This window comes from Salvelinus alpinus, chromosome 28, assembly GCF_045679555.1.
Source record: "Salvelinus alpinus chromosome 28, SLU_Salpinus.1, whole genome shotgun sequence".
Lineage (NCBI taxonomy): Eukaryota > Metazoa > Chordata > Actinopteri > Salmoniformes > Salmonidae > Salvelinus > Salvelinus alpinus.
Window position 1 is genome coordinate 45,005,370 of NC_092113.1, and position 23,398 is coordinate 45,028,767.

General features: G+C 46.3%; 1 protein-coding gene across 3 annotated transcripts in view; it reads left to right on the forward strand.

Annotated features, from left to right (window-relative positions):
* The window catches only part of LOC139557922 (mitochondrial carnitine/acylcarnitine carrier protein-like), a 51,610-nt gene extending 32,456 nt beyond the window's left edge, over positions 1-19,154 (forward strand). Inside the window, exons 5-9 of one of the 3 annotated variants that reach the window (XM_071373271.1) lie at positions 6,552-6,675; positions 7,271-7,343; positions 7,464-7,573; positions 15,167-15,294; positions 17,329-19,154. In XM_071373271.1, coding sequence (XP_071229372.1) covers positions 6,552-6,675; positions 7,271-7,343; positions 7,464-7,573; positions 15,167-15,294; positions 17,329-17,358 — 465 coding nt within the window. In that variant the 3' untranslated portion in view covers positions 17,359-19,154. The remainder of the gene's footprint in view (positions 1-6,551; positions 6,676-7,270; positions 7,344-7,463; positions 7,574-15,166; positions 15,295-17,328) is intronic. The other 2 variants (XM_071373270.1, XM_071373269.1) reach the window with 2 other exon arrangements.
* The last annotated feature ends 4,244 nt before the right edge of the window (positions 19,155-23,398 follow it).

Here is a 23,398-nt window from a genome sequence, read left to right on the forward strand (position 1 = left end):
GATAACAGATAACATGGAGAGTGTTTCCACCTCATCAGTTACAGATAACATGGAGAGTGTTTCCACCTCACCAGTTACAGATAACAGATAACATGGAGAGTGTTTCCACCTCATCAGTTACAGATAACAGATAACATGGAGAGTGTTTCCACCTCATCAGTTACAGAGAACAGATAACATGGAGAGTGTTTCCACCTCATCAGTTACAGATAACATGGAGAGTGTTTCCACCTCACCAGCTACAGATAACAGATAACATGGAGAGTGTTTCCACCTCACCAGTTACAGATAACAGATAACATGGAGAGTGTTTCCACCTCACCAGTTACAGATAACATGGAGAGTGTTTCCACCTCACCAGTTACAGATAACATGGAGAGTGTTTCCACCTCACCAGCTACAGATAACAGATAACATGGAGAGTGTTTCCACCTCACCAGCTACAGATAACAGATAACATGGAGAGTGTTTCCACCTCACCAGTTACAGATAACATGGAGAGTGTTTCCACCTCACCAGTTACAGATAACAGATAACATGGAGAGTGTTTCCACCTCACCAGTTACAGATAACATGGAGAGTGTTTCCACCTCATCAGTTACATATAACAGATAACATGGAGAGTGTTTCCACCTCATCAGTTACAGATAACAGATAACATGGAGAGTGTTTCCACCTCACCAGCTACAGATAACATGGAGAGTGTTTCCACCTCATCAGTTACAGATAACATGGAGAGTGTTTCCACCTCACCAGTTACAGATAACATGGAGAGTGTTTCCACCTCACCAGTTACAGATAACATGGAGAGTGTTTCCACCTCACCAGTTACAGATAACAGATAACATGGAGAGTGTTTCCACCTCACCAGTTACAGATAACAGATAACATGGAGAGTGTTTCCACCTCACCAGTTACAGAGAACAGATAACAATGAGAGTGTTTCCACCTCACCAGTTACAGATAACATGGAGAGTGTTTCCACCTCACCAGTTACAGATAACATGGAGAGTGTTTCCACCTCACCAGTTACAGATAACAGATAACATGGAGAGTGTTTCCACCTCATCAGTTACAGATAACATGGAGAGTGTTTCCACCTCACCAGTTACAGATAACAGATAACATGGAGAGTGTTTCCACCTCATCAGTTACAGATAACAGATAACATGGAGAGTGTTTCCACCTCATCAGTTACAGAGAACAGATAACATGGAGAGTGTTTCCACCTCATCAGTTACAGATAACATGGAGAGTGTTTCCACCTCACCAGCTACAGATAACAGATAACATGGAGAGTGTTTCCACCTCACCAGTTACAGATAACAGATAACATGGAGAGTGTTTCCACCTCACCAGTTACAGATAACATGGAGAGTGTTTCCACCTCACCAGTTACAGATAACATGGAGAGTGTTTCCACCTCACCAGCTACAGATAACAGATAACATGGAGAGTGTTTCCACCTCACCAGCTACAGATAACAGATAACATGGAGAGTGTTTCCACCTCACCGGTTACAGATAACATGGAGAGTGTTTCCACCTCACCAGTTACAGATAACAGATAACATGGAGAGTGTTTCCACCTCACCAGTTACAGATAACATGGAGAGTGTTTCCACCTCATCAGTTACATATAACAGATAACATGGAGAGTGTTTCCACCTCATCAGTTACAGATAACAGATAACATGGAGAGTGTTTCCACCTCACCAGCTACAGATAACATGGAGAGTGTTTCCACCTCATCAGTTACAGATAACATGGAGAGTGTTTCCACCTCACCAGTTACAGATAACATGGAGAGTGTTTCCACCTCACCAGTTACAGATAACATGGAGAGTGTTTCCACCTCACCAGTTACAGATAACAGATAACATGGAGAGTGTTTCCACCTCACCAGTTACAGATAACCGATAACATGGAGAGTGTTTCCACCTCACCAGTTACAGAGAACAGATAACAATGAGAGTGTTTCCACCTCACCAGTTACAGATAACATGGAGAGTGTTTCCACCTCACCAGTTACAGATAACATGGAGAGTGTTTCCACCTCACCAGTTACAGATAACAGATAACATGGAGAGTGTTTCCACCTCATCAGTTACAGATAACATGGAGAGTGTTTCCACCTCACCAGTTACAGATAACAGATAACATGGAGAGTGTTTCCACCTCATCAGTTACAGATAACAGATAACATGGAGAGTGTTTCCACCTCATCAGTTACAGAGAACAGATAACATGGAGAGTGTTTCCACCTCATCAGTTACAGATAACATGGAGAGTGTTTCCACCTCACCAGCTACAGATAACAGATAACATGGAGAGTGTTTCCACCTCACCAGTTACAGATAACAGATAACATGGAGAGTGTTTCCACCTCACCAGTTACAGATAACATGGAGAGTGTTTCCACCTCACCAGTTACAGATAACATGGAGAGTGTTTCCACCTCACCAGCTACAGATAACAGATAACATGGAGAGTGTTTCCACCTCACCAGCTACAGATAACAGATAACATGAAGAGTGTTTCCACCTCACCGGTTACAGATAACATGGAGAGTGTTTCCACCTCACCAGTTACAGATAACAGATAACATGGAGAGTGTTTCCACCTCACCAGTTACAGATAACATGGAGAGTGTTTCCACCTCATCAGTTACATATAACAGATAACATGGAGAGTGTTTCCACCTCATCAGTTACAGATAACAGATAACATGGAGAGTGTTTCCACCTCACCAGCTACAGATAACATGGAGAGTGTTTCCACCTCATCAGTTACAGATAACATGGAGAGTGTTTCCACCTCACCAGTTACAGATAACATGGAGAGTGTTTCCACCTCACCAGTTACAGATAACATGGAGAGTGTTTCCACCTCACCAGTTACAGATAACAGATAACATGGAGAGTGTTTCCACCTCACCAGTTACAGAGAACAGATAACAATGAGAGTGTTTCCACCTCACCAGTTACAGATAACATGGAGAGTGTTTCCACCTCACCAGTTACAGATAACATGGAGAGTGTTTCCACCTCACCAGTTACAGATAACAGATAACATGGAGAGTGTTTCCACCTCATCAGTTACAGATAACATGGAGAGTGTTTCCACCTCACCAGTTACAGATAACAGATAACATGGAGAGTGTTTCCACCTCATCAGTTACAGATAACAGATAACATGGAGAGTGTTTCCACCTCATCAGTTACAGAGAACAGATAACATGGAGAGTGTTTCCACCTCATCAGTTACAGATAACATGGAGAGTGTTTCCACCTCACCAGCTACAGATAACAGATAACATGGAGAGTGTTTCCACCTCACCAGTTACAGATAACAGATAACATGGAGAGTGTTTCCACCTCATCAGTTACAGATAACAGATAACATGGAGAGTGTTTCCACCTCACCAGTTACAGATAACATGGAGAGTGTTTCCACCTCACCAGTTACAGATAACAGATAACATGGAGAGTGTTTCCACCTCACCAGTTACAGATAACAGATAACATGGAGAGTGTTTCCACCTCACCAGTTACAGATAACATGGAGAGTGTTTCCACCTCACCAGCTACAGATAACAGATAACATGGAGAGTGTTTCCACCTCACCAGTTACAGATAACAGATAACATGGAGAGTGTTTCCACCTCACCAGTTACAGATAACATGGAGAGTGTTTCCACCTCACCAGTTACAGATAACATGGAGAGTGTTTCCACCTCACCAACTACAGATAACAGATAACATGGAGAGTGTTTCCACCTCACCAACTACAGATAACAGATAACATGGAGAGTGTTTCCACCTCACCAGTTACAGATAACATGGAGAGTGTTTCCACCTCACCAACTACAGATAACATGGAGAGTGTTTCCACCTCACCAGTTACAGATAACAGATAACATGGAGAGTGTTTCCACCTCACCAGTTACAGATAACATGGAGAGTGTTTCCACCTCACCAGCTACAGATAACATGGAGAGTGTTTCCACCTCACCAGCTACAGATAACAGATAACATGGAGAGTGTTTCCACCTCACCAGCTACAGATAACAGATAACATGGAGAGTGTTTCCACCTCACCAGTTACAGATAACATGGAGAGTGTTTCCACCTCACCAACTACAGATAACATGGAGAGTGTTTCCACCTCACCAACTACAGATAACAGATAACATGGAGAGTGTTTCCACCTCACCAGCTACAGATAACAGATACCATGGAGAGTGTTTCCACCTCACCAGTTACAGATAACAGATAACATGGAGAGTGTTTCCACCTCACCAGCTACAGATAACAGATAACATGGAGAGTGTTTCCACCTCATCAGTTACAGATAACAGATAACATGGAGAGTGTTTCCACCTCACCAGCTACAGATAACATGGAGAGTGTTTCCACCTCACCAGTTACAGATAACATGGAGAGTGTTTCCACCTCACCAACTACAGATAACAGATAACATGGAGAGTGTTTCCACCTCACCAGTTATAGATAACAGATAACATGGAGAGTGTTTCCACCTCACCAGTTACAGATAACATGGAGAGTGTTTCCACCTCACCAGCTACAGATAACAGATAACATGGAGAGTGTTTCCACCTCACCAGTTACAGATAACATGGAGAGTGTTTCCACCTCACCAGCTACAGATAACATGGAGAGTGTTTCCACCTCACCAGCTACAGATAACATGGAGAGTGTTTCCACCTCACCAGTTACAGAGAACATGGAGAGTGTTTCCACCTCATCAGTTACAGATAACAGATAACATGGAGAGTGTTTCCACCTCACCAGTTACAGATAACAGATAACATGGAGAGTGTTTCCACCTCACCAGCTACAGATAACAGATAACATGGAGAGTGTTTACACCTCACCAGTTACAGATAACATGGAGAGTGTTTCCACCTCACCAGTTACAGATAACATGGAGAGTGTTTCCACCTCACCAGTTACAGACACTCCCTAATTCCTTCCCCCTAGCTCCTATTACCTAACCCCTTCCCCCTAACTCCTACTCCCTAAACCCTTCCCCCTAGCTTTATGGCTCCCGAAAGTGGTACAGCGGTCAAAGGCACTGCATTTCAGTGCCAGAGGTGTCACTAAAGACCCTGGTTCGTTTCCAGGCTGTTTCACAACCGGCCATGATTGGAAGTCCCATAGGGCAGGGCACAATTGGCCCAGCATCATTCCCCCTAGCTCCTACTCCCTTCTCCCTAACCTCTTCCCCTATCTCCTTCTCGTTAACCACTTCCCCCTAGTTCCTACTCCCTGACCCTTTCCCCTAGCTCTTATTGCCTAACCCCTAGCTCCTACTTCCTAACCCCTAGCTTCTACACCCTCACCCCTTCCCCCTAGCTCTTACCTCCTAATCCCTAACCCCTCCCCCTTAGCTCCTACTCCTTAACCCCTAGCTCCTACTCCCTAACTCCTACTCCCTAACTCTTAGTTCCTGCTCCCTAAGGAGTAGGAGCCAGGGGGAAGGGGCTAGGGTATAGGGGCCAGGGGGAAGGGAGTAGGAGATAGAGGTTATTGAGTAGGAGCTAGGGGGAATGGATTAGGGAGTAAGTGTTAGGGAGTAGGAGATAGGAGTTAGGAAGTAGGAACAAGGTGTTAGGCAGTAAGAGCTAGGGGTTAGGGAGTAGGAACTAAGGGGAAGGGGCTTTACGGAGTAGGAACTAAGAGTTAGGGAGTAGGAGTTAGGGAGTAGGAGCTAGGGGTTAGGGAGTAGGAGCTAGGAGGGGAGTAGGAATGAGGGGTAGGGGAGTAGAAGTTAGGGAGTAGGCTCTAGGGGGAAGTGGTTAGCTAACCCCTTCCCCCTAGCTCCTACTCCCTAACCCCTTCCCCCTAGTTCCTACTCCCTAACCCCTTCCCCCTAGCTCCTACTCCCTAACCCCTTCCCCCTAGCTCCTACTCCCTAACCCCTTCCCCCTAGCTCCTACTCCCTAACCCCTTCCCCCTAGCTCCTACTCCCTTCCCCCTAGCTCCTACTCCCTAACCCCTAGCTCCTACTCTCTAACTCATATCTCCTAATCCCTTAACCCTAGCGTTTACTCCCTAAAGCCTTCCACCTACCTCCTACTCCCTAACTCCTAGCTCCTACTCCCTAATCCCTTCCCCCATATCTCCTACTCCCTAACCTCTTACCCCTAGCTCCTATTCCCTAACCCCTATCTCCTTTTCCCTAATCCCTATCTCCTACTTCCCTCCTACCTCCTACTCCCTAATCACTCCCCTGTAGCTCCTACTCCTTAACTCCTATACCCTAACCCCTTCTTCTATTGCCTACCTCCTAGCTCCTACTCCGTAAACCCTTCCCCCTATTTCCCACTCCCTAACCCCTTCCCCTAGCTCCTACTCCCTAACCCCTAGCTACTCCTCCCTAATACCTAGCTCCTCGTCCATAAACCCTTTCTCCTATTGCCTAACTGCTAGCTCCTACTCCCTAATCCCTTCCCTCTAGCTCCTACTCCCTAACTACTCCCTAATGGATCTGACAGGATTGGATGTTTGTGTGCGTGTGCGTGTGTAGGTGCAGGCCAGCGGGGGCCAGCAGGCAGTACGGTATGCAGGTCCTCTGGACTGTGCTCTCAAGCTGTATAAAACACAAGGCATCCGCTCCATCTACAAAGGAACAACACTTACACTCATCAGAGGTACACACACCAGACTTTACCCTGTGTGTGTGTGTGTGTGTGTGTGTGTGTGTGTGTGTGTGTGTGTGTGTGTGTGTGTGTGTGTGTGTGTGTGTGTGTGTGTGTGTGTGTGTGTGTGTGTGTGTGTGTGTGTGTGTGTGTGTTCCCATGATAGTAATATATATCAGGAATAAGTTCAACATGACTAACTACTAGCGTTGTTCTAGTAGATCATTGTTGTTCAATAAAATACGTCTACTTCATCAGTCTGCTGCTCTCAAATACCTTTTACAATATACCTCTCGTCTCCTTCTCTATCATTCTCTCTTCTCTCTCTCCTATTCTCTCTATCTGTCCCCCTCTCTCCCTGTCTTTTTCCCTGTTGCTCTCTCTCTCTTCTCTCTCTCCATCTGTCCCTCTCTCTCCCTGTCTTTCTCCCTGTTGCTCTCTCTCTCTCTTCTCTCTCTCCCATTCTCTCTATCTGTCCCCCTCTCTCCCTGTCTTTCTCCCTGTTGCTCTCTATCTGTCCCCCTCTCTCCCTGTCTTTCTCCCTGTTGCTCTCTCTCTCTCTCTCTCTCTCTCTCTCTCTCTCTCTCTCTCTCTCCCCCTCCTCTAGACGTGCCTTCTAATGGTGCCTACTTCATGGCTTATGACTTCCTGAAACACAAAATGACAGCTGAGGGTGAAAGGTCAGTCTCATGTTCCCGTTACAACCCCAACACCTCTTCATCCAAAACTTTATAGAACACACTGTAATAACAGATATCAATCAGTTGATATATAAATGTTGAACCCTGTGTGTGTTCCAGTGTGTCCCAGCTCAGCACTCCAAAGATCCTCCTTTGCGGTGGCATAGCGGGCATCTGTAACTGGGTCGTGGGACTTCCACCCGACGTACTCAAGACCAACTTCCAGACAGGTACACTGACACACACACTGACACACACACGGACACACACACGGACACACACACACACACACTCACACACACGCACACACGCACACACACACACACGCACGCACGCACGCACACACACACACACACACACACACACACACACACACACACACACACACACACACACACACACACACACACACACACACACACACACACACACACACACACACACACACACACACTGAACCCAGGTTGACCCAATGTCCTTTGGCTGAAGGTTTTTGATTTGTTTATTTGGAAACTCAGCAAAGAAAGAAATGTCCTCTCACTGTCAACTGCGTTTATTTTCAGCAAACTTAACATGTGTAAATATTTGTATGAACATAACAAGATTCAACAACTGAGACATAAACTGAACAAGTTCCACAGACATGTGACTAACAGAAATGGAATAATGTGTCCCTGAACAAAGGGGGGGGGCAAAATCAAAAGTAACAGTCAGTATCTGGTGTGGCCACCAGCTGCATTAAGTACTGCAGTGCATCTCCTCCTCATGGACTGCACCAGATTTGCCAGTTCTTGCTGTGAGATTTTACCCAACTCTTCCATCAAGGCACCTGCAAGTTCCCAGACATTCCTGGGGGGAATGGCCCTAGCCCTCACCCTCCGATCCAACAGGTCCCAGACCTGGGATTGAGATCCGGGCTCTTCGCTGGCCATGGCAGAACACTGATATTCCTGTCTTGCAGGAAATCTTGCACAGAACGAGCAGTATGGCTGGTGGCATTGTCATGCTGGAGGGTCATGTGGTACCCTTCCTGCAGGCTCATCCTGACGAGGGAGGAGGATGTCTTCCCTGTAACGCACAGCGTTGAGATTGCCTGCAATGACAACATGCTCATTCCGATGATGCTGTGACACACCCCCCAGACCATGACGGACCCTCCACCTTCAAATCGATCCCGCTCCAGAGTACAGGCCTCGGTGTAACGCTCATTCCTTCGACGATAAATGAAAATACGACCACCACCCCTGGTGAGACGAAACCGCGACTCGTCAGTGAAGAGCACTTTTTGCCAGTCCTGTCTGGTCCAGCGATGGTGGGTTTGTGCCCATAGGCGATGTTGTTGCCGGTGATGTCTGGTGAGGACTTGCCTTACAACAGGCCTACAAGCCCTCAGTCCAGCCTCTCTCAGCCTATTGCGGACAGTCTGAGCATTGATGGAAGGATTGTGCATTCCTGGTGTAACTCGGGCAGTTGTTGTTGCCATCCTGTACCTGTCCCGCAGGTGTGATATTCGGATGTACGGATCCTGTGCAGGTGTTGTTACACATGGTCAGCCACTGCGAGGACGATCGGCTGTCCGTCCTGTCTCCCTGTAGCGCTGTCTTAGGCGTCTCACAGTACGGACATTACAATTTATTGCCCTGGCCACATCTGCAGTCCTCACGCCTCCTTGCAGCATGCCTAAGGAATGTTCACGCAGATGAGCAGGGACCCTGTGTCACGTTCCTGACCTGTTTTCTGTTGTTTTGTATGTGTGTGATGGTCAGGGCGTGAGTTTTGGGTGGGCAGTCTATGTTTGCTGTTTCTATGTTGGTTTTGGGTTGCCTGGTATGGCTCTTAATTAGAGGCAGGTGTTTTGCGTTTTCCTCTAATTGAGAGTCATATTAAGGTAGGTTGTTCTCACTGTTTGTTTGTGGGTGATTGTCGCTGTGTCTGTGTTTGTTGCACCACACGGTACTGTCTCGTCTCGGTCGTTCCTGTTCATGTGTTCTTCGTTTCATGTAAGTTCGTAGTTTAGGTCTGTCTACGTCGTGTTTGTTATTTTGTAATTTCCAAGTGTTTTCGTATTTCGTCTTCGTGTTTCAATAAATATCATTTATGTCTAATTACCTCGCTGCATATTGGTCCACCGATCCTTCTCTCCTCTCCTCTTCCGAGGAAGAGGAGGACGACACCCGTAACAGAATCACCCACCAACAAGGGATCAAGCAGCGGGGAGGAGCACAGCGACAGCTGCAGCAGAAATCCCAGGACTCCTGGACTTGGGAGGAGATCCTGGACGGCAAAGGACCCTGGACTCAGCCAGGGGAATATCGCCGTCCCAAGGCGGAGCTGGAGGCAGCGAAGGCAGAGAGGCGCTGGTATGAGGAGGCAGCGCGGCGACGCGGTTGGGAGCCCGAGAGTCAGACCCAAAAATTTCTTGGGGGGGGGCACACGAGGGGAGTGGCAAAGCCGGGTAGGATACCTGAGCCAACTCCCCGTGCTTACCGTGGAGTGAGAGGGCGTCGTACTGGTCAGACACCGTGTTATGCGGTGGAGCGCACGGTGTCCCCAGTACGCGTGCTTAGCCCAGTGCGGGCTATTCCACCTTGCCGCACTGGGAGGGCTAGGTTGGGCATCGAGCCGGATGTCATGAAGCCGGCCCAACGTATCTGGCCTCCAGTACGTCTCCTCGGGCCGGCGTACATGGCACCAGCCTTACAGGTGGTGTCCCCGGTTCGCCTGCATAGCCCAGTGCGGGTTATTCCACCTCGCCGCACTGGCAGGGCTACGGGGACCATTCAACCTGGTAAGGTTGGGGAGGCTTGGTGCTCAAGAGCACGTGTCCTCCTTCACGGTCCGGTATACCCGGTGCCACCTCCAAGTACCAGTCCACCGGTGGCAGCCCCCCGCACCAGGCTGTCTCTCCGGGTTCTCTCTCCAGCTGCTCCCACCTGTCCAGCGCTGTCAGAGCTTTCCTCCTCTCCAGCGCAGCCAGTGCCTATACCACGCACCAGGCTGTCTCTCCGTCTCCTCCCTACAGAACTGCCCGTCTGCCCAGCGGCGCCTGAACTGCCCGTCTGCCCAGCGGCGCCTGAACTGCCCGTCTGCCCAGCGGCACCTGAACTGCCCGTCTGCCCAGCGGCGCCTGAACTGCCCGTCTGCCCAGCGGCACCTGAACTGCCCGTCTGCCCAGCGGCGCCTGAACTGCCCGTCTGCCCAACGGCGCCTGAACTGCCCGTCTGCCATGAGCCTGCAAAGCTGCCCGTCTGCCATGAGCCTGCAAAGCCGCCCGTCTGCCAAGAGCCTACAGAGCCTTCCGCCAGACCGGATCAGCCAGAGCCTTCCGCCAGACAGGATCAGCCAGAGCCTTCCGCCAGACCGGATCAGCCAGAGCCTTCCGCCAGACCGGATCAGCCAGAGCCTTCCGCCAGACCGGATCAGCCAGAGCCTTCCGCCAGACCGGATCAGCCAGAGCCTTCCGCCAGACCGGATCAGCCAGTGCCGTCCAGCCAGGACCAGCCAGAGCCGTCCAGCCAGGACCTGCCAGAGCCGTCCAGCCAGGACCTGCCAGAGCCGTCCAGCCAGGACCTGCCAGAGCCGTCCAGCCAGGACCTGCCAGAGTCCCTCAGCCAGGACCTGCCAGAGTCCCTCAGCCAGGACCTGCCAGAGTCCCTCAGCCAGGACCTGCCAGAGTCCCTCAGCCAGGACCTGCCAGAGTCCCTCAGCCAGGACCTGCCAGAGTCCCTCAGCCAGGACCTGCCAGAGTCCCTCAGCCCGGAGCTGCCGTCCCTCAGCCCGGAGCTGCCCCTTATCCCGGTGCTGCCCCTTATCCCGGTGCTGCCCCTTATCCCGGTGCTGGCCCTTCATTTAGGTGGTTTTAGTTGGAGGGTGGTCATTGGGAGGGGGATACAGAAGCGGGGAGTGACTATGGTGGTGTGGGGACAGCGTCCGGAGCCTGAGCCACCACCGTGGTCAGATGCCCACCCAGACCCTCCCCTGGACTTTGTGCTGGTGCGCCCGGCGTTCTCACCTTGAGGGGGGGGTTCTGTCACGTTCCTGACCTGTTTTCTGTTGTTTTGTATGTGTGTGATGGTCAGGGCGTGAGTTTTGGGTGGGCAGTCTATGTTTGCTGTTTCTATGTTGGTTTTGGGTTGCCTGGTATGGCTCTTAATTAGAGGCAGGTGTTTTGCGTTTTCCTCTAATTGAGAGTCATATTAAGGTAGGTTGTTCTCACTGTTTGTTTGTGGGTGATTGTCGCTGTGTCTGTGTTTGTTGCACCACACGGTACTGTCTCGTCTCGGTCGTTCCTGTTCATGTGTTCTTCGTTTCATGTAAGTTCGTAGTTTAGGTCTGTCTACGTCGTGTTTGTTATTTTGTAATTTCCAAGTGTTTTCGTATTTCGTCTTCGTGTTTCAATAAATATCATTTATGTCTAATTACCTCGCTGCATATTGGTCCACCGATCCTTCTCTCCTCTCCTCTTCCGAGGAAGAGGAGGACGACACCCGTAACACCCTGGGCATCTTTCTTTTAGTGTTTTTCAGAGTCAGTAGAAAGCCCTATTTAGTGTCCTAAGTTTTCATAACTGTGACGTTAATTGCCTACCGTCTGTAAACGGTTAGTGTCTTAACGACCGTTCCACAGGTGCATGTTCATTAATTGTTTATGGTTCATTGAACAAGCATGGGAATCAGTGTTTAAAAATTTACAGGGTCCTGAAAAAGGGACATTTATTTTTTTGCACAGTTTATTTATTTGTTACCCTTTATTTAACCAGAGAGGTCACATCTCTCTAGACCCAAACTGCTACAGACCAATATTTATCCTACCCTGCCTTTCTAAGATCTTCGAAAGCCAAGTTAACAAACAGATTACCGACCATTTCGAATCTCACTGTACCTTCTCCACTATGCATTCTGGTTTCAGAGCTGGTCATGGGTGCACCTCAGCCACGCTCAAGGTCCTAAACGATATCATAACCGCAATCGATAAGAGACATTACTGTGCAGCCGTCTTCATCGACCTGGCCAAGGCTTTCGACTCTGTCAATCAACACATTCTTAACGGCAGACTCAACAGCCTTGGTTTCTCAAATGACTGCCTCGCCTGGTTCACCAACTACTTCTCTTTTACAGTTAAGTGTGTCAAATCAGAGGGCCTGTTGTCCGGACCTCTGGCAGTCTCTATGGGGGTGCCACAGGGTTCAATTCTCGGGCCGACTCTTCTCTGTATACATCAATGATATCGCTCTTGCTGCTGGTGATTCTCTGATCCACCTCTACGCAGACGACACCATTCTGTATACTTCTGGTCCTTCTTTGGACACTGTGTTAACTAACCTCCAGACGAGCTTCAATGCCATACTCCTTCCGTGGCCTCCAACTGCTCTTAAATGCAAGTAAAACTAAAGGCATGGTCTTCAACCGATCGCTGCCTGCACCTGCCCGCCTGTCCAGCATCACTACTCTGGACGGTTCTGACTTAGAATATGTGGACAACTACAAACACCTAGGTGTCTAGCTAGACTGTAAACTCTCATTCCAGACTCATATTAAGCATCTCCAATCCAAAATGAAATATTGAATCGGCTTCCTATTTCGCAACAAAGCATCCTTCACTCATGCTGCCAAACATACTCTCGTAAAACTGACCATCCTACCGATCCTCGACTTCGGCAATGTCATCTACAAAATAGCCTCCAACACTCTACTCAACAAATTGGATGCAGTCTATCACAGTGCCATCCGTTTTGTCACCAAAGCCCCATATACTACCCATCACTGCGACCTGTACGCTCTCGTTGGCTGGCCCTCACTTCATGCTCATCGCCAAACCCACTGGCTCCAGGTCATCTACAAGTATTTGCTAGGTAAAGCCCCGCCTTATCTCAGCTCACTGGTCACCATAGCAGCACCCACCCGTAGCATGCGCTCCAGCAGGTATATCTCGCTGGTCACCCCCAAAGCCAATTCCTCCTTTTGCCGCCTTTCCTTCCAGTTCTCTGCTGCCAATGACTGGAACGAACTGCAAAAATCACTGAAGCTGGAGACTCATATTTCCCTCACTAGCTTTAAGCACCAGCTGTCAGAGCAGCTCACAGATCACTGCACCTGTACATAGCTCATCTGTAAATAGCCCCTCCAACTACCTCATCCCCATACTGTATTTATTTATTTATTTATCTTGCTCCTTTGCACCCCAGTATCTCTACTTGCACATTCCTCTTCTGCACATCTATCATTCCAGGCATCCTCTACTGACGGAATGAGGTCAATATCCTTCAATATCTTTCAGAATATCCTTCTGGATACCCGGGCCAGGTCGATTAGAAAGGCCTGCTCGCTGAAGTGTTTTAGGGAGCGTTTGACAGTGATGAGGGGTGGTCATTTGACCGCAGACCCATTACGGACGCAGGCAATGAGGCACTGATCGCTGAGATCCTGGTTGAAGACAGCAGAGGTGTATTTGGAGGGCAGGTTGGTTAGGATGATATCTATGAGGGTGCCCGTGTTTACGGATTTGGGGCTGTATCTGGTAGGTTAATTGATAATTTGTGTGAGATTGAGGGCATCAAGCTTAGATTGTAGGATGGCCGGGGTGTTAAGCATGTCCCAGTTTAGGTCACCTAACAGCACAAGCTCTGAAGATAGATGGGGGGCAATCAATTCACATACGGTGTCCAGTGCACAGCTGGGGGCAGAAGGTGTCCTATAACAAGTGGCAACGGTGAGAGACTTGTTTCTGGAAAGGTGGATTTTTAAAAGTAGAAGCTCAAATTGTTTGGGCACAGACCTGGATAGTAGGACAGAACTCTGCAGGCTATCTCTGCAGTTGATTGCAACTCCGCCCCCTTTGGCAGTTCTATCTTGTCGGAAAATGTTATAGTTAGGGATGGAAATGTCTATGTTTTTGGTGACCTTCCTAAGCCAGGATTCAGACACAGCTAAGACATTCGGGTTGGCAGAGTGTGCTAAAGCAGTGAATAAAACAAATTTAGGGATGAGGCTTCTAATGTTAACATGCATGAAACCAAGGCTTTTATGGTTACAGAAGTCAACAAATGACAACGCCTGGGGAATGGAAGTGGAGCTAGGCACTGCAGAGCCTGGATTAACTTCTACATCACTAGAGGAACAGAGGAGGAGTAGGATAAGGGTACGGCTAACGGCTATAAGAACTGGTCGTCTAGTACGTTCGAAACAGAGAGTAAAAGGAGCAGATTTCTGCGTGCGGTAGAATAGATTTAAGACATAATGTACAAACAAAGGTATGGCAGGATGTGAATACAGTGGAGGTAAACCTAGGCATTGAGTGAGGATGAGAGAGGTATTGTCTCTAGAGACACCATTTAAACCAGGTGAGGTCACCGCATGTGTGGGAGGTGGAACAAATGGGTTAGCTAAGGCATATTGAGCAGGGCTGGAGGCTCTACAGTGAAATAAGACAATAATCTCTAACCAAAACAGCCAGATTCTCAGTCCTCATCCCGCTCCAGAGTAACAGAGGAAGGTACAGAGAAGGATCACTGAATGAATACCAATGTAAAGACCTGGGGGGACTGTAACTAAACATTTAGATGCAAATGAACTGGGGGAACTGTAACTAAACATTTAGATTAAAATGAACTGGGGGAACTGTAACTAAACATTTAGATTAAAATGAAAATATGTTTTTTCTTACTCTGTGTGTGTGTGTGTGTGTGTGTGTGTGTGTGTGTGTGTGTGTGTGTGTGTGTGTGTGTGTGTGTGTGTGTGTGTGTGTGTGTGTGTGTGTGTGTGTGTGTGTGTGTGTGTGTGTGTGTGTGTGTGTGTGTGTGTGTGTGTGTGTGTGTGTGTGTGTAGCTCCAGACGGGCGGTACAGGGGAACAGGTCTGGTCGATGTACTGAGGGAGCTGCTTCGTGACGAGGGGCCCAGAGCACTCTATAAAGGATTCAACGCCGTGTTCCTCAGAGCCTTCCCTGCCAACGCGGTAGACAACCTATTACAAGACCTACAGCCACACCAACCCACCAATCAGCATTTAGTACAACACCAACCCACCAATCAGCATCTAGTACCACACCAACCCACCTATCAGCATCTAGTACCACACCAACCCACCTATCAGCATCTAGTACCACACCACCCCACCTATCAGCATTTAGTACCACACCACCCCACCTATCAGCATCTAGTACCACACCACCCCACCTATCAGCATTTAGCACCACACCAACCCACCTATCAGCATCTAGTACCACACCACCCCACCTATCAGCATTTAGCACCACACCAACCCACCTATCAGGATCTAGTACCACACCAACCCACCTATCAGCATCTAGCACCACACCAACCCACCTATCAGCATCTAGTACCACACCAACCCACCTATCAGCATCTAGTACCACACCAACCCACCTATCAGCATCTAGTACCACACCAACCCACCTATCAGCATCCAGCACCACACCACCCCACCTATCAGCATCTAGTACCACACCAACCCACCTATCAGCATTTAGCACCACACCAACCCACCTATCAGCATCTAGTACCACACCAACCCACCTATCAGCATCTAGTACCACACCAAGCCACCTATCAGCATTTAGCACCACAGCAACCCACCTATCAGCATCTAGTACCACACCAACCCACCTATCAGCATCTAGTACCACACCAACCCACCTATCAGCATTTAGCACCACACCACCCCACCTATCAGCATCTAGCACCACACCAACCCACCTATCAGCATCTAGTACCACACCAACCCACCTATCAGCATCTAGTACCACACCAACCCACCTATCAGCATTTAGCACCACACCAACCCACCTATCAGCATCTAGTACCACACCAACCCACCTATCAGCATCTAGTACCACACCAAGCCACCTATCAGCATTTAGCACCACAGCAACCCACCTATCAGCATCTAGTACCACACCAACCCACCTATCAGCATCTAGTACCACACCAACCCACCTATCAGCATTTAGCACCACACTAACCCACCTATCAGCATCTAGTACCACACCACCCCACCTATCAGCATCTAGCACCACACCAACCCACCTATCAGCATCTAGTACCACACCAACCCACCTATCAGCATCTAGTACCACACCAACCCACCTATCAGCATCTAGTACCACACCAACCCACCTATCAGCATCTAGTACCACACCAACCCACCTATCAGCATCCAGCACCACACCACCCCACCTATCAGCATCTAGTACCACACCAACCCACCTATCAGCATTTAGCACCACACCAACCCACCTATCAGCATCTAGTACCACACCAACCCACCTATCAGCATCTAGTACCACACCAAGCCACCTATCAGCATTTAGCACCACAGCAACCCACCTATCAGCATCTAGTACCACACCAACCCACCTATCAGCATCTAGTACCACACCAACCCACCTATCAGCATTTAGCACCACACCAACCCACCTATCAGCATCTAGTACCACACCACCCCACCTATCAGCATCTAGCACCACACCAACCCACCTATCAGCATCTAGTACCACACCAACCCACCTATCAGCATCTAGTACCACGCCAACCCACCTATCAGCATCTAGTACCACACCAACCCACCTATCAGCATCTAGTACCACACCACCCCACCTATCAGCATCTAGTACCACACCAACCCACCTATCAGCATTTAGCACCACACCACCCCACCTATCAGCATCCAGCACCACACCAAGCCACCTATCAGCATCCAGCACCACACCAAGACACCTATCAGCATCCAGCACCACACAAAGCCACCTATCAGCATCCAGCACCACACCAAGCCACCTATCAGCATCCAGCACCACACCAAGCCACCTATCAGCATCCAGCACCACACCAAGCCACCTATCAGTATCCAGCACCACACCAACCCACCTATCAGTATCCAGCACCACACCAAGCCACCTATCAGCATCCATAACCCAGCATTTTCTTTCTAGGGTTCTTTCTGCTCTGATGTCCTCTCTGTCTCCCTCAGGCCTGTTTTCTAGGGTTCTTTCTGCTCTGATCTCCTCTCTGTCTCCTTCAGGCCTGTTTTCTATGGTTCTTTGTGCAATGATCTCCTCTCTGTCTCCCTCAGGCCTGTTTTCTAGGGTTCTTTCTGCTCTGATGTCCTCTCTGTCTCCCTCAGGCCTGTTTTCTAGGGTTCTTTCTGCTCTGATCTCCTCTCTGTCTCCCTCGGGCCTGTTTTCTAGGGTTCTTTCTGCTCTGATGTCCTCTCTGTCTCCCTCAGGCCTGTTTTCTAGGGTTCTTTCTGCTCTGATGTCCTCTCTGTCTCCCTCAGGCCTGTTTTCTAGGGTTCTTTCTGCTCTGATCTCTGTCTCCCTCAGGCCTGTTTTCTAGGGTTCTTTCTGCTCTGATCTCTGTCTCCCTCAGGCCTGTTCTCTATGGATCTTTCTGCTCTGATCTCCTCTCTGTCTCCCTCAGGCCTGTTTTCTATGGATCTTTCTGCTCTGATGTCCTCTCTGTCTCCCTCAGGCCTGTTTTCTAGGGTACGAATTGGCGTTAGAGTGTCTAAATTGGCTGGCTCCCACCTGGTGAAGTCTCCTGCTACGAAGAGGTTGTAACCTGTCATGACCTGTCGTTGGACTCTTCAGACTGAACTCTTCTGTTGACCTCAAGGTTTCATGCTTCCCAAATGGCACACTATTCCCTATATAGCGCACTACTTTTGCCGAGGGCCTGTAGGGAATAGGGCTCTGGTCAGTTTTGCACTATATAAGGAAAGTAGAGCACTATATAGAGAATAGGGTGAAGTTTTTTGTTGTTGTATTTATCCTTTATTTAACTAGTCATGGTGTTTCATGACAACAACAATGTGAATTATTGTCCTCCTTCTTGTTAATGTGGTTCTAAAAAATGTTATTCACTGATGTTTCAGTTCGACATCTTTCCCTGTTTGTTTGACATCTTTTTCTGTTTGTTTTACATCTTTTCCTGTTTCAGTTTGACATCTTTCCCTGTTTCAGTTCGACATCTTTTCCTGTTTCAGTTTGACATCTTTCCCTGTTTGTTTGACATCTTTCCCTGTTTGTTTGACAACTTTTCCTGTTTCAGTTTGACATCTTTTCCTGTTTCAGTTTGACATCTTTTCCTGTTTCAGTTTGACATCTTTTCCTGTTTCAGTTTGACATCTTTTCCTGTTTCAGTTTGACATCTTTTCCTGTTTCAGTTTGACATCTTTTCCTGTTTGTTTGACATCTTTCCCTGTTTCAGTTTGACATCTTTCCCTGTTTCAGTTTGACATCTTTCCCTGTTTCAGTTCGACATCTTTCCCTGTTTCAGTTCGACATCTTTCCTGTTTCAGTTTGACATCTTTCCCTGTTTCAGTTTGACATCTTTCCCTGTTTCAGTTTGACATCTTTCCCTGTTTCAGTTTGACATCTGTCCTGTGGTTCACGTCTTGTTGAAGAGTAGGTTAAACGCACAGTGAAATAATGACAATCATGATATTTATTTAGAGGGATGATGTTGACATATTTTTGTGAACCTATGATTGTGTCTAAAAGGCATCTGATAATAGTGCACTATATTTATTTATATTCATTATTCATTGTTAATAGTAAGAATAAAGACGTGTTTGAATGTTGAAGATTTAAAATGTTTTTAAAAAATGTCTTAATTTGTCTATTGACCAATTTAGGGGTTTTGATGGACATTTTAAATGTGATATAATGTGATATAATTTGATTAATTTTGACAATCAATCGAATCCATTTATTAGCAATCCAGATATATCTCAGAATATATATATAAATATATAGTTTTATACATTTGTTTGAATAAAGTGTAATTTGCCAAATATGACATTGCTGTGTCTATTAATGCATGGTTTATGGGTAATTCATCTCACTGAGTCAAGGTCCTAAATTACCATTGGACACTAATCTAAGGTGTTGAGCATAGAGAGGTGTATTCTGGATTATATTTCTACCTTTATGGTTTGCTAGGAGTGGGCCACAGCTATATTCTAGATTGTATTTCTACCTTTATGGTTTGCTAGGAGTGGGCCACAGCTATATTCTAGATTATATTTCTACCTTTATGGTATGCTAGGAGTAGGCCACAGCTATATTCTAGATTGTATTTCTACCTTTATGGTTTGCTAGGAGTAGGCCACAGCTATATTCTAGATTGTATTTCTACCTTTATGGTTTGCTAGGAGTGGGCCACAGCTATATTCTAGATTGTATTTCTACCTTTATGGTTTGCTAGGAGTGGGCCACAGCAATATTCTAGATTATATTTCTACCTTTATGGTTTGCTAGGAGTAGGCCACAGCTATATTCTAGATTGTATTTCTACCTTTATGGTTTGCTAGGAGTAGGCCACAGCTATATTCTAGATTGTATTTCTACCTTTATGGTTTGCTAGGAGTGGGCCACAGCTATATTCTAGATTGTATTTCTACCTTTATGGTTTGCTAGGAGTGGGCCACAGCTATATTCTAGATTGTATTTCTACCTTTATGGTTTGCTAGGAGTGGGCCACAGCTATATTCTAGATTGTATTTCTACCTTTATGGTTTGCTAGGAGTAGGCCACAGCTATATTCTAGATTATATTTCTACCTTTATGGTTTGCTAGGAATGGGCCACAGCTATATTCTAGATTGTATTTCTACCTTTATGGTTTGCTAGGAGTGGGCCACAGCTATATTCTAGATTGTATTTCTACCTTTATGGTTTGCTAGGAGTGGGCCACAGCTATATTCTAGATTGTATTTCTACCTTTATGGTTTGCTAGGAGTGGGCCACAGCTATATTCTAGATTGTATTTCTACCTTTATGGTTTGCTAGGAGTGGGCCACAGCTATATTCTAGATTGTATTTCTACCTTTATGGTTTGCTAGGAGAGGGCCACAGCTATATTCTAGATTATATTTCTACCTTTATGGTTTGCTAGGAGTGGGCCACAGCTATATTCCAGATTGTATTTCTACCTTTATGGTTTGCTAGGAGTAGGCCACAGCTATATTCTAGATTGTATTTCTACCTTTATGGTTTGCTAGGAGTGGGCCACAGCTATATTCTAGATTATATTTCTACCTTTATGGTTTGCTAGGAGTGGGCCACAGCTATATTCTAGATTGTATTTCTACCTTTATGGTTTGCTAGGAGTGGGCCACAGCTATATTCCAGATTGTATTTCTACCTTTATGGTTTGCTAGGAGTGGGCCACAGCTATATTCTAGATTGTATTTCTACCTGTATGGTTTGCTAGGAGTGGGCCACAGCTATATTCTAGATTATATTTCTACCTTTATGGTTTGCTAGGAATGGGCCACAGCTATATTCTAGATTGTATTTCTACCTTTATGGTTTGCTAGGAGTGGGCCACAGCTATATTCTAGATTGTATTTCTACCTTTATGGTTTGCTAGGAGTGGGCCACAGCTATATTCTAGATTGTATTTCTACCTTTATGGTTTGCTAGGAGTGGGCCACAGCTATATTCTAGATTGTATTTCTACCTTTATGGTTTGCTAGGAGTGGGCCACAGCTATATTCTAGATTGTATTTCTACCTTTATGGTTTGCTAGGAGAGGGCCACAGCTATATTCTAGATTATATTTCTACCTTTATGGTTTGCTAGGAGTGGGCCACAGCTATATTCCAGATTGTATTTCTACCTTTATGGTTTGCTAGGAGTAGGCCACAGCTATATTCTAGATTGTATTTCTACCTTTATGGTTTGCTAGGAGTGGGCCACAGCTATATTCTAGATTATATTTCTACCTTTATGGTTTGCTAGGAGTGGGCCACAGCTATATTCTAGATTGTATTTCTACCTTTATGGTTTGCTAGGAGTGGGCCACAGCTATATTCCAGATTGTATTTCTACCTTTATGGTTTGCTAGGAGTGGGCCACAGCTATATTCTAGATTGTATTTCTACCTGTATGGTTTGCTAGGAGTGGGCCACAGCTATATTCCAGATTGTATTTCTACCTTTATGGTTTGCTAGGAGTGGGCCACAGCTATATTCTAGATTGTATTTCTACCTTTATGGTTTGCTAGGAGTAGGCCACAGCTATATTCTAGATTATATTTCTACCTTTATGGTTTGCTAGGAGTAGGCCACAGCTATATTCTAGATTGTATTTCTACCTTTATGGTTTGCTAGGAGTAGGCCACAGCTATATTCTAGATTGTATTTCTACCTTTATGGTTTGCTAGGAGTGGGCCACAGCTATATTCTAGATTGTATTTCTACCTTTATGGTTTGCTAGGAGTAGGCCACAGCTATATTCTAGATTATATTTCTACCTTTATGGTTTGCTAGGAGTAGGCCACAGCTATATTCTAGATTGTATTTCTACCTTTATGGTTTGCTAGGAGTAGGCCACAGCTATATTCTAGATTGTATTTCTACCTTTATGGTTTGCTAGGAGTGGGCCACAGCTATATTCTAGATTGTATTTCTACCTTTATGGTTTGCTAGGAGTGGGCCACAGCTATATTCTAGATTGTATTTCTACCTTTATGGTTTGCTAGGAGTGGGCCACAGCTATATTCCAGATTGTATTTCTACCTTTATGGTTTGCTAGGAGTAGGCCACAGCTATATTCTAGATTGTATTTCTACCTTTATGGTTTGCTAGGAGTGGGCCACAGCTATATTCTAGATTGTATTTCTACCTTTATGGTTTGCTAGGAGTGGGCCACAGCTATATTCTAGATTATATTTCTACCTTTATGGTTTGCTAGGAGTGGGCCACAGCTATATTCTAGATTATATTTCTACCTTTATGGTTTGCTAGGAGTGGGCCACAGCTATATTCTAGATTATATTTCTACCTTTATGGTTTGCTAGGAGTAGGCCACAGCTATATTCTAGATTATATTTCTACCTTTATGGTTTGCTAGGAGTGGGCCACAGCTATATTCTAGATTATATTTCTACCTGTATGGTTTGCTAGGAGTAGGCCACAGCTATATTCTAGATTATATTTCTACCTTTATGGTTTGCTAGGAGTGGGCCACAGCTATATTCCAGATTGTATTTCTACCTTTATGGTTTGCTAGGAGTGGGCCACAGCTATATTCTAGATTGTATTTCTACCTTTATGGTATGCTAGGAGTGGGCCACAGCTATATTCTAGATTATATTTCTACCTTTATGGTTTGCTAGGAGTGGGCCACAGCTATATTCTAGATTGTATTTCTACCTTTATGGTTTGCTAGGAGTAGGCCACAGCTATATTCTAGATTGTATTTCTACCTTTATGGTTTGCTAGGAGTGGGCCACAGCTATATTCTAGATTGTATTTCTACCTTTATGGTTTGCTAGGAGTGGGCCACAGCTATATTCTAGATTGTATTTCTACCTTTATGGTTTGCTAGGAGTGGGCCACAGCTATATTCTAGATTATATTTCTACCTTTATGGTTTGCTAGGAGTGGGCCACAGCAATATTCTAGATTATATTTCTACCTTTATGGTTTGCTAGGAGTAGGCCACAGCTATATTCTAGATTGTATTTCTACCTTTATGGTTTGCTAGGAGTGGGCCACAGCAATATTCTAGATTATATTTCTACCTTTATGGTTTGCTAGGAGTGGGCCACAGCTATATTCTAGATTGTATTTCTACCTTTATGGTTTGCTAGGAGTGGGCCACAGCTATATTCTAGATTGTATTTCTACCTTTATGGTTTGCTAGGAGTGGGCCACAGCTATATTCTAGATTATATTTCTACCTTTATGGTTTGCTAGGAGTGGGCCACAGCTATATTCTAGATTATATTTCTACCTTTATGGTTTGCTAGGAGTAGGCCACAGCTATATTCTAGATTGTATTTCTACCTTTATGGTTTGCTAGGAGTAGGCCACAGCTATATTCTAGATTGTATTTCTACCTTTATGGTTTGCTAGGAGTGGGCCACAGCTATATTCTAGATTATATTTCTACCTTTATGGTTTGCTAGGAGTAGGCCACAGCAATATTCTAGATTGTATTTCTACCTGTATGGTTTGCTAAGAGTAGGCCACAGCTATATTCTAGATTATATTTCTACCTTTATGGTTTGCTAGGAGTAGGCCACAGCTAT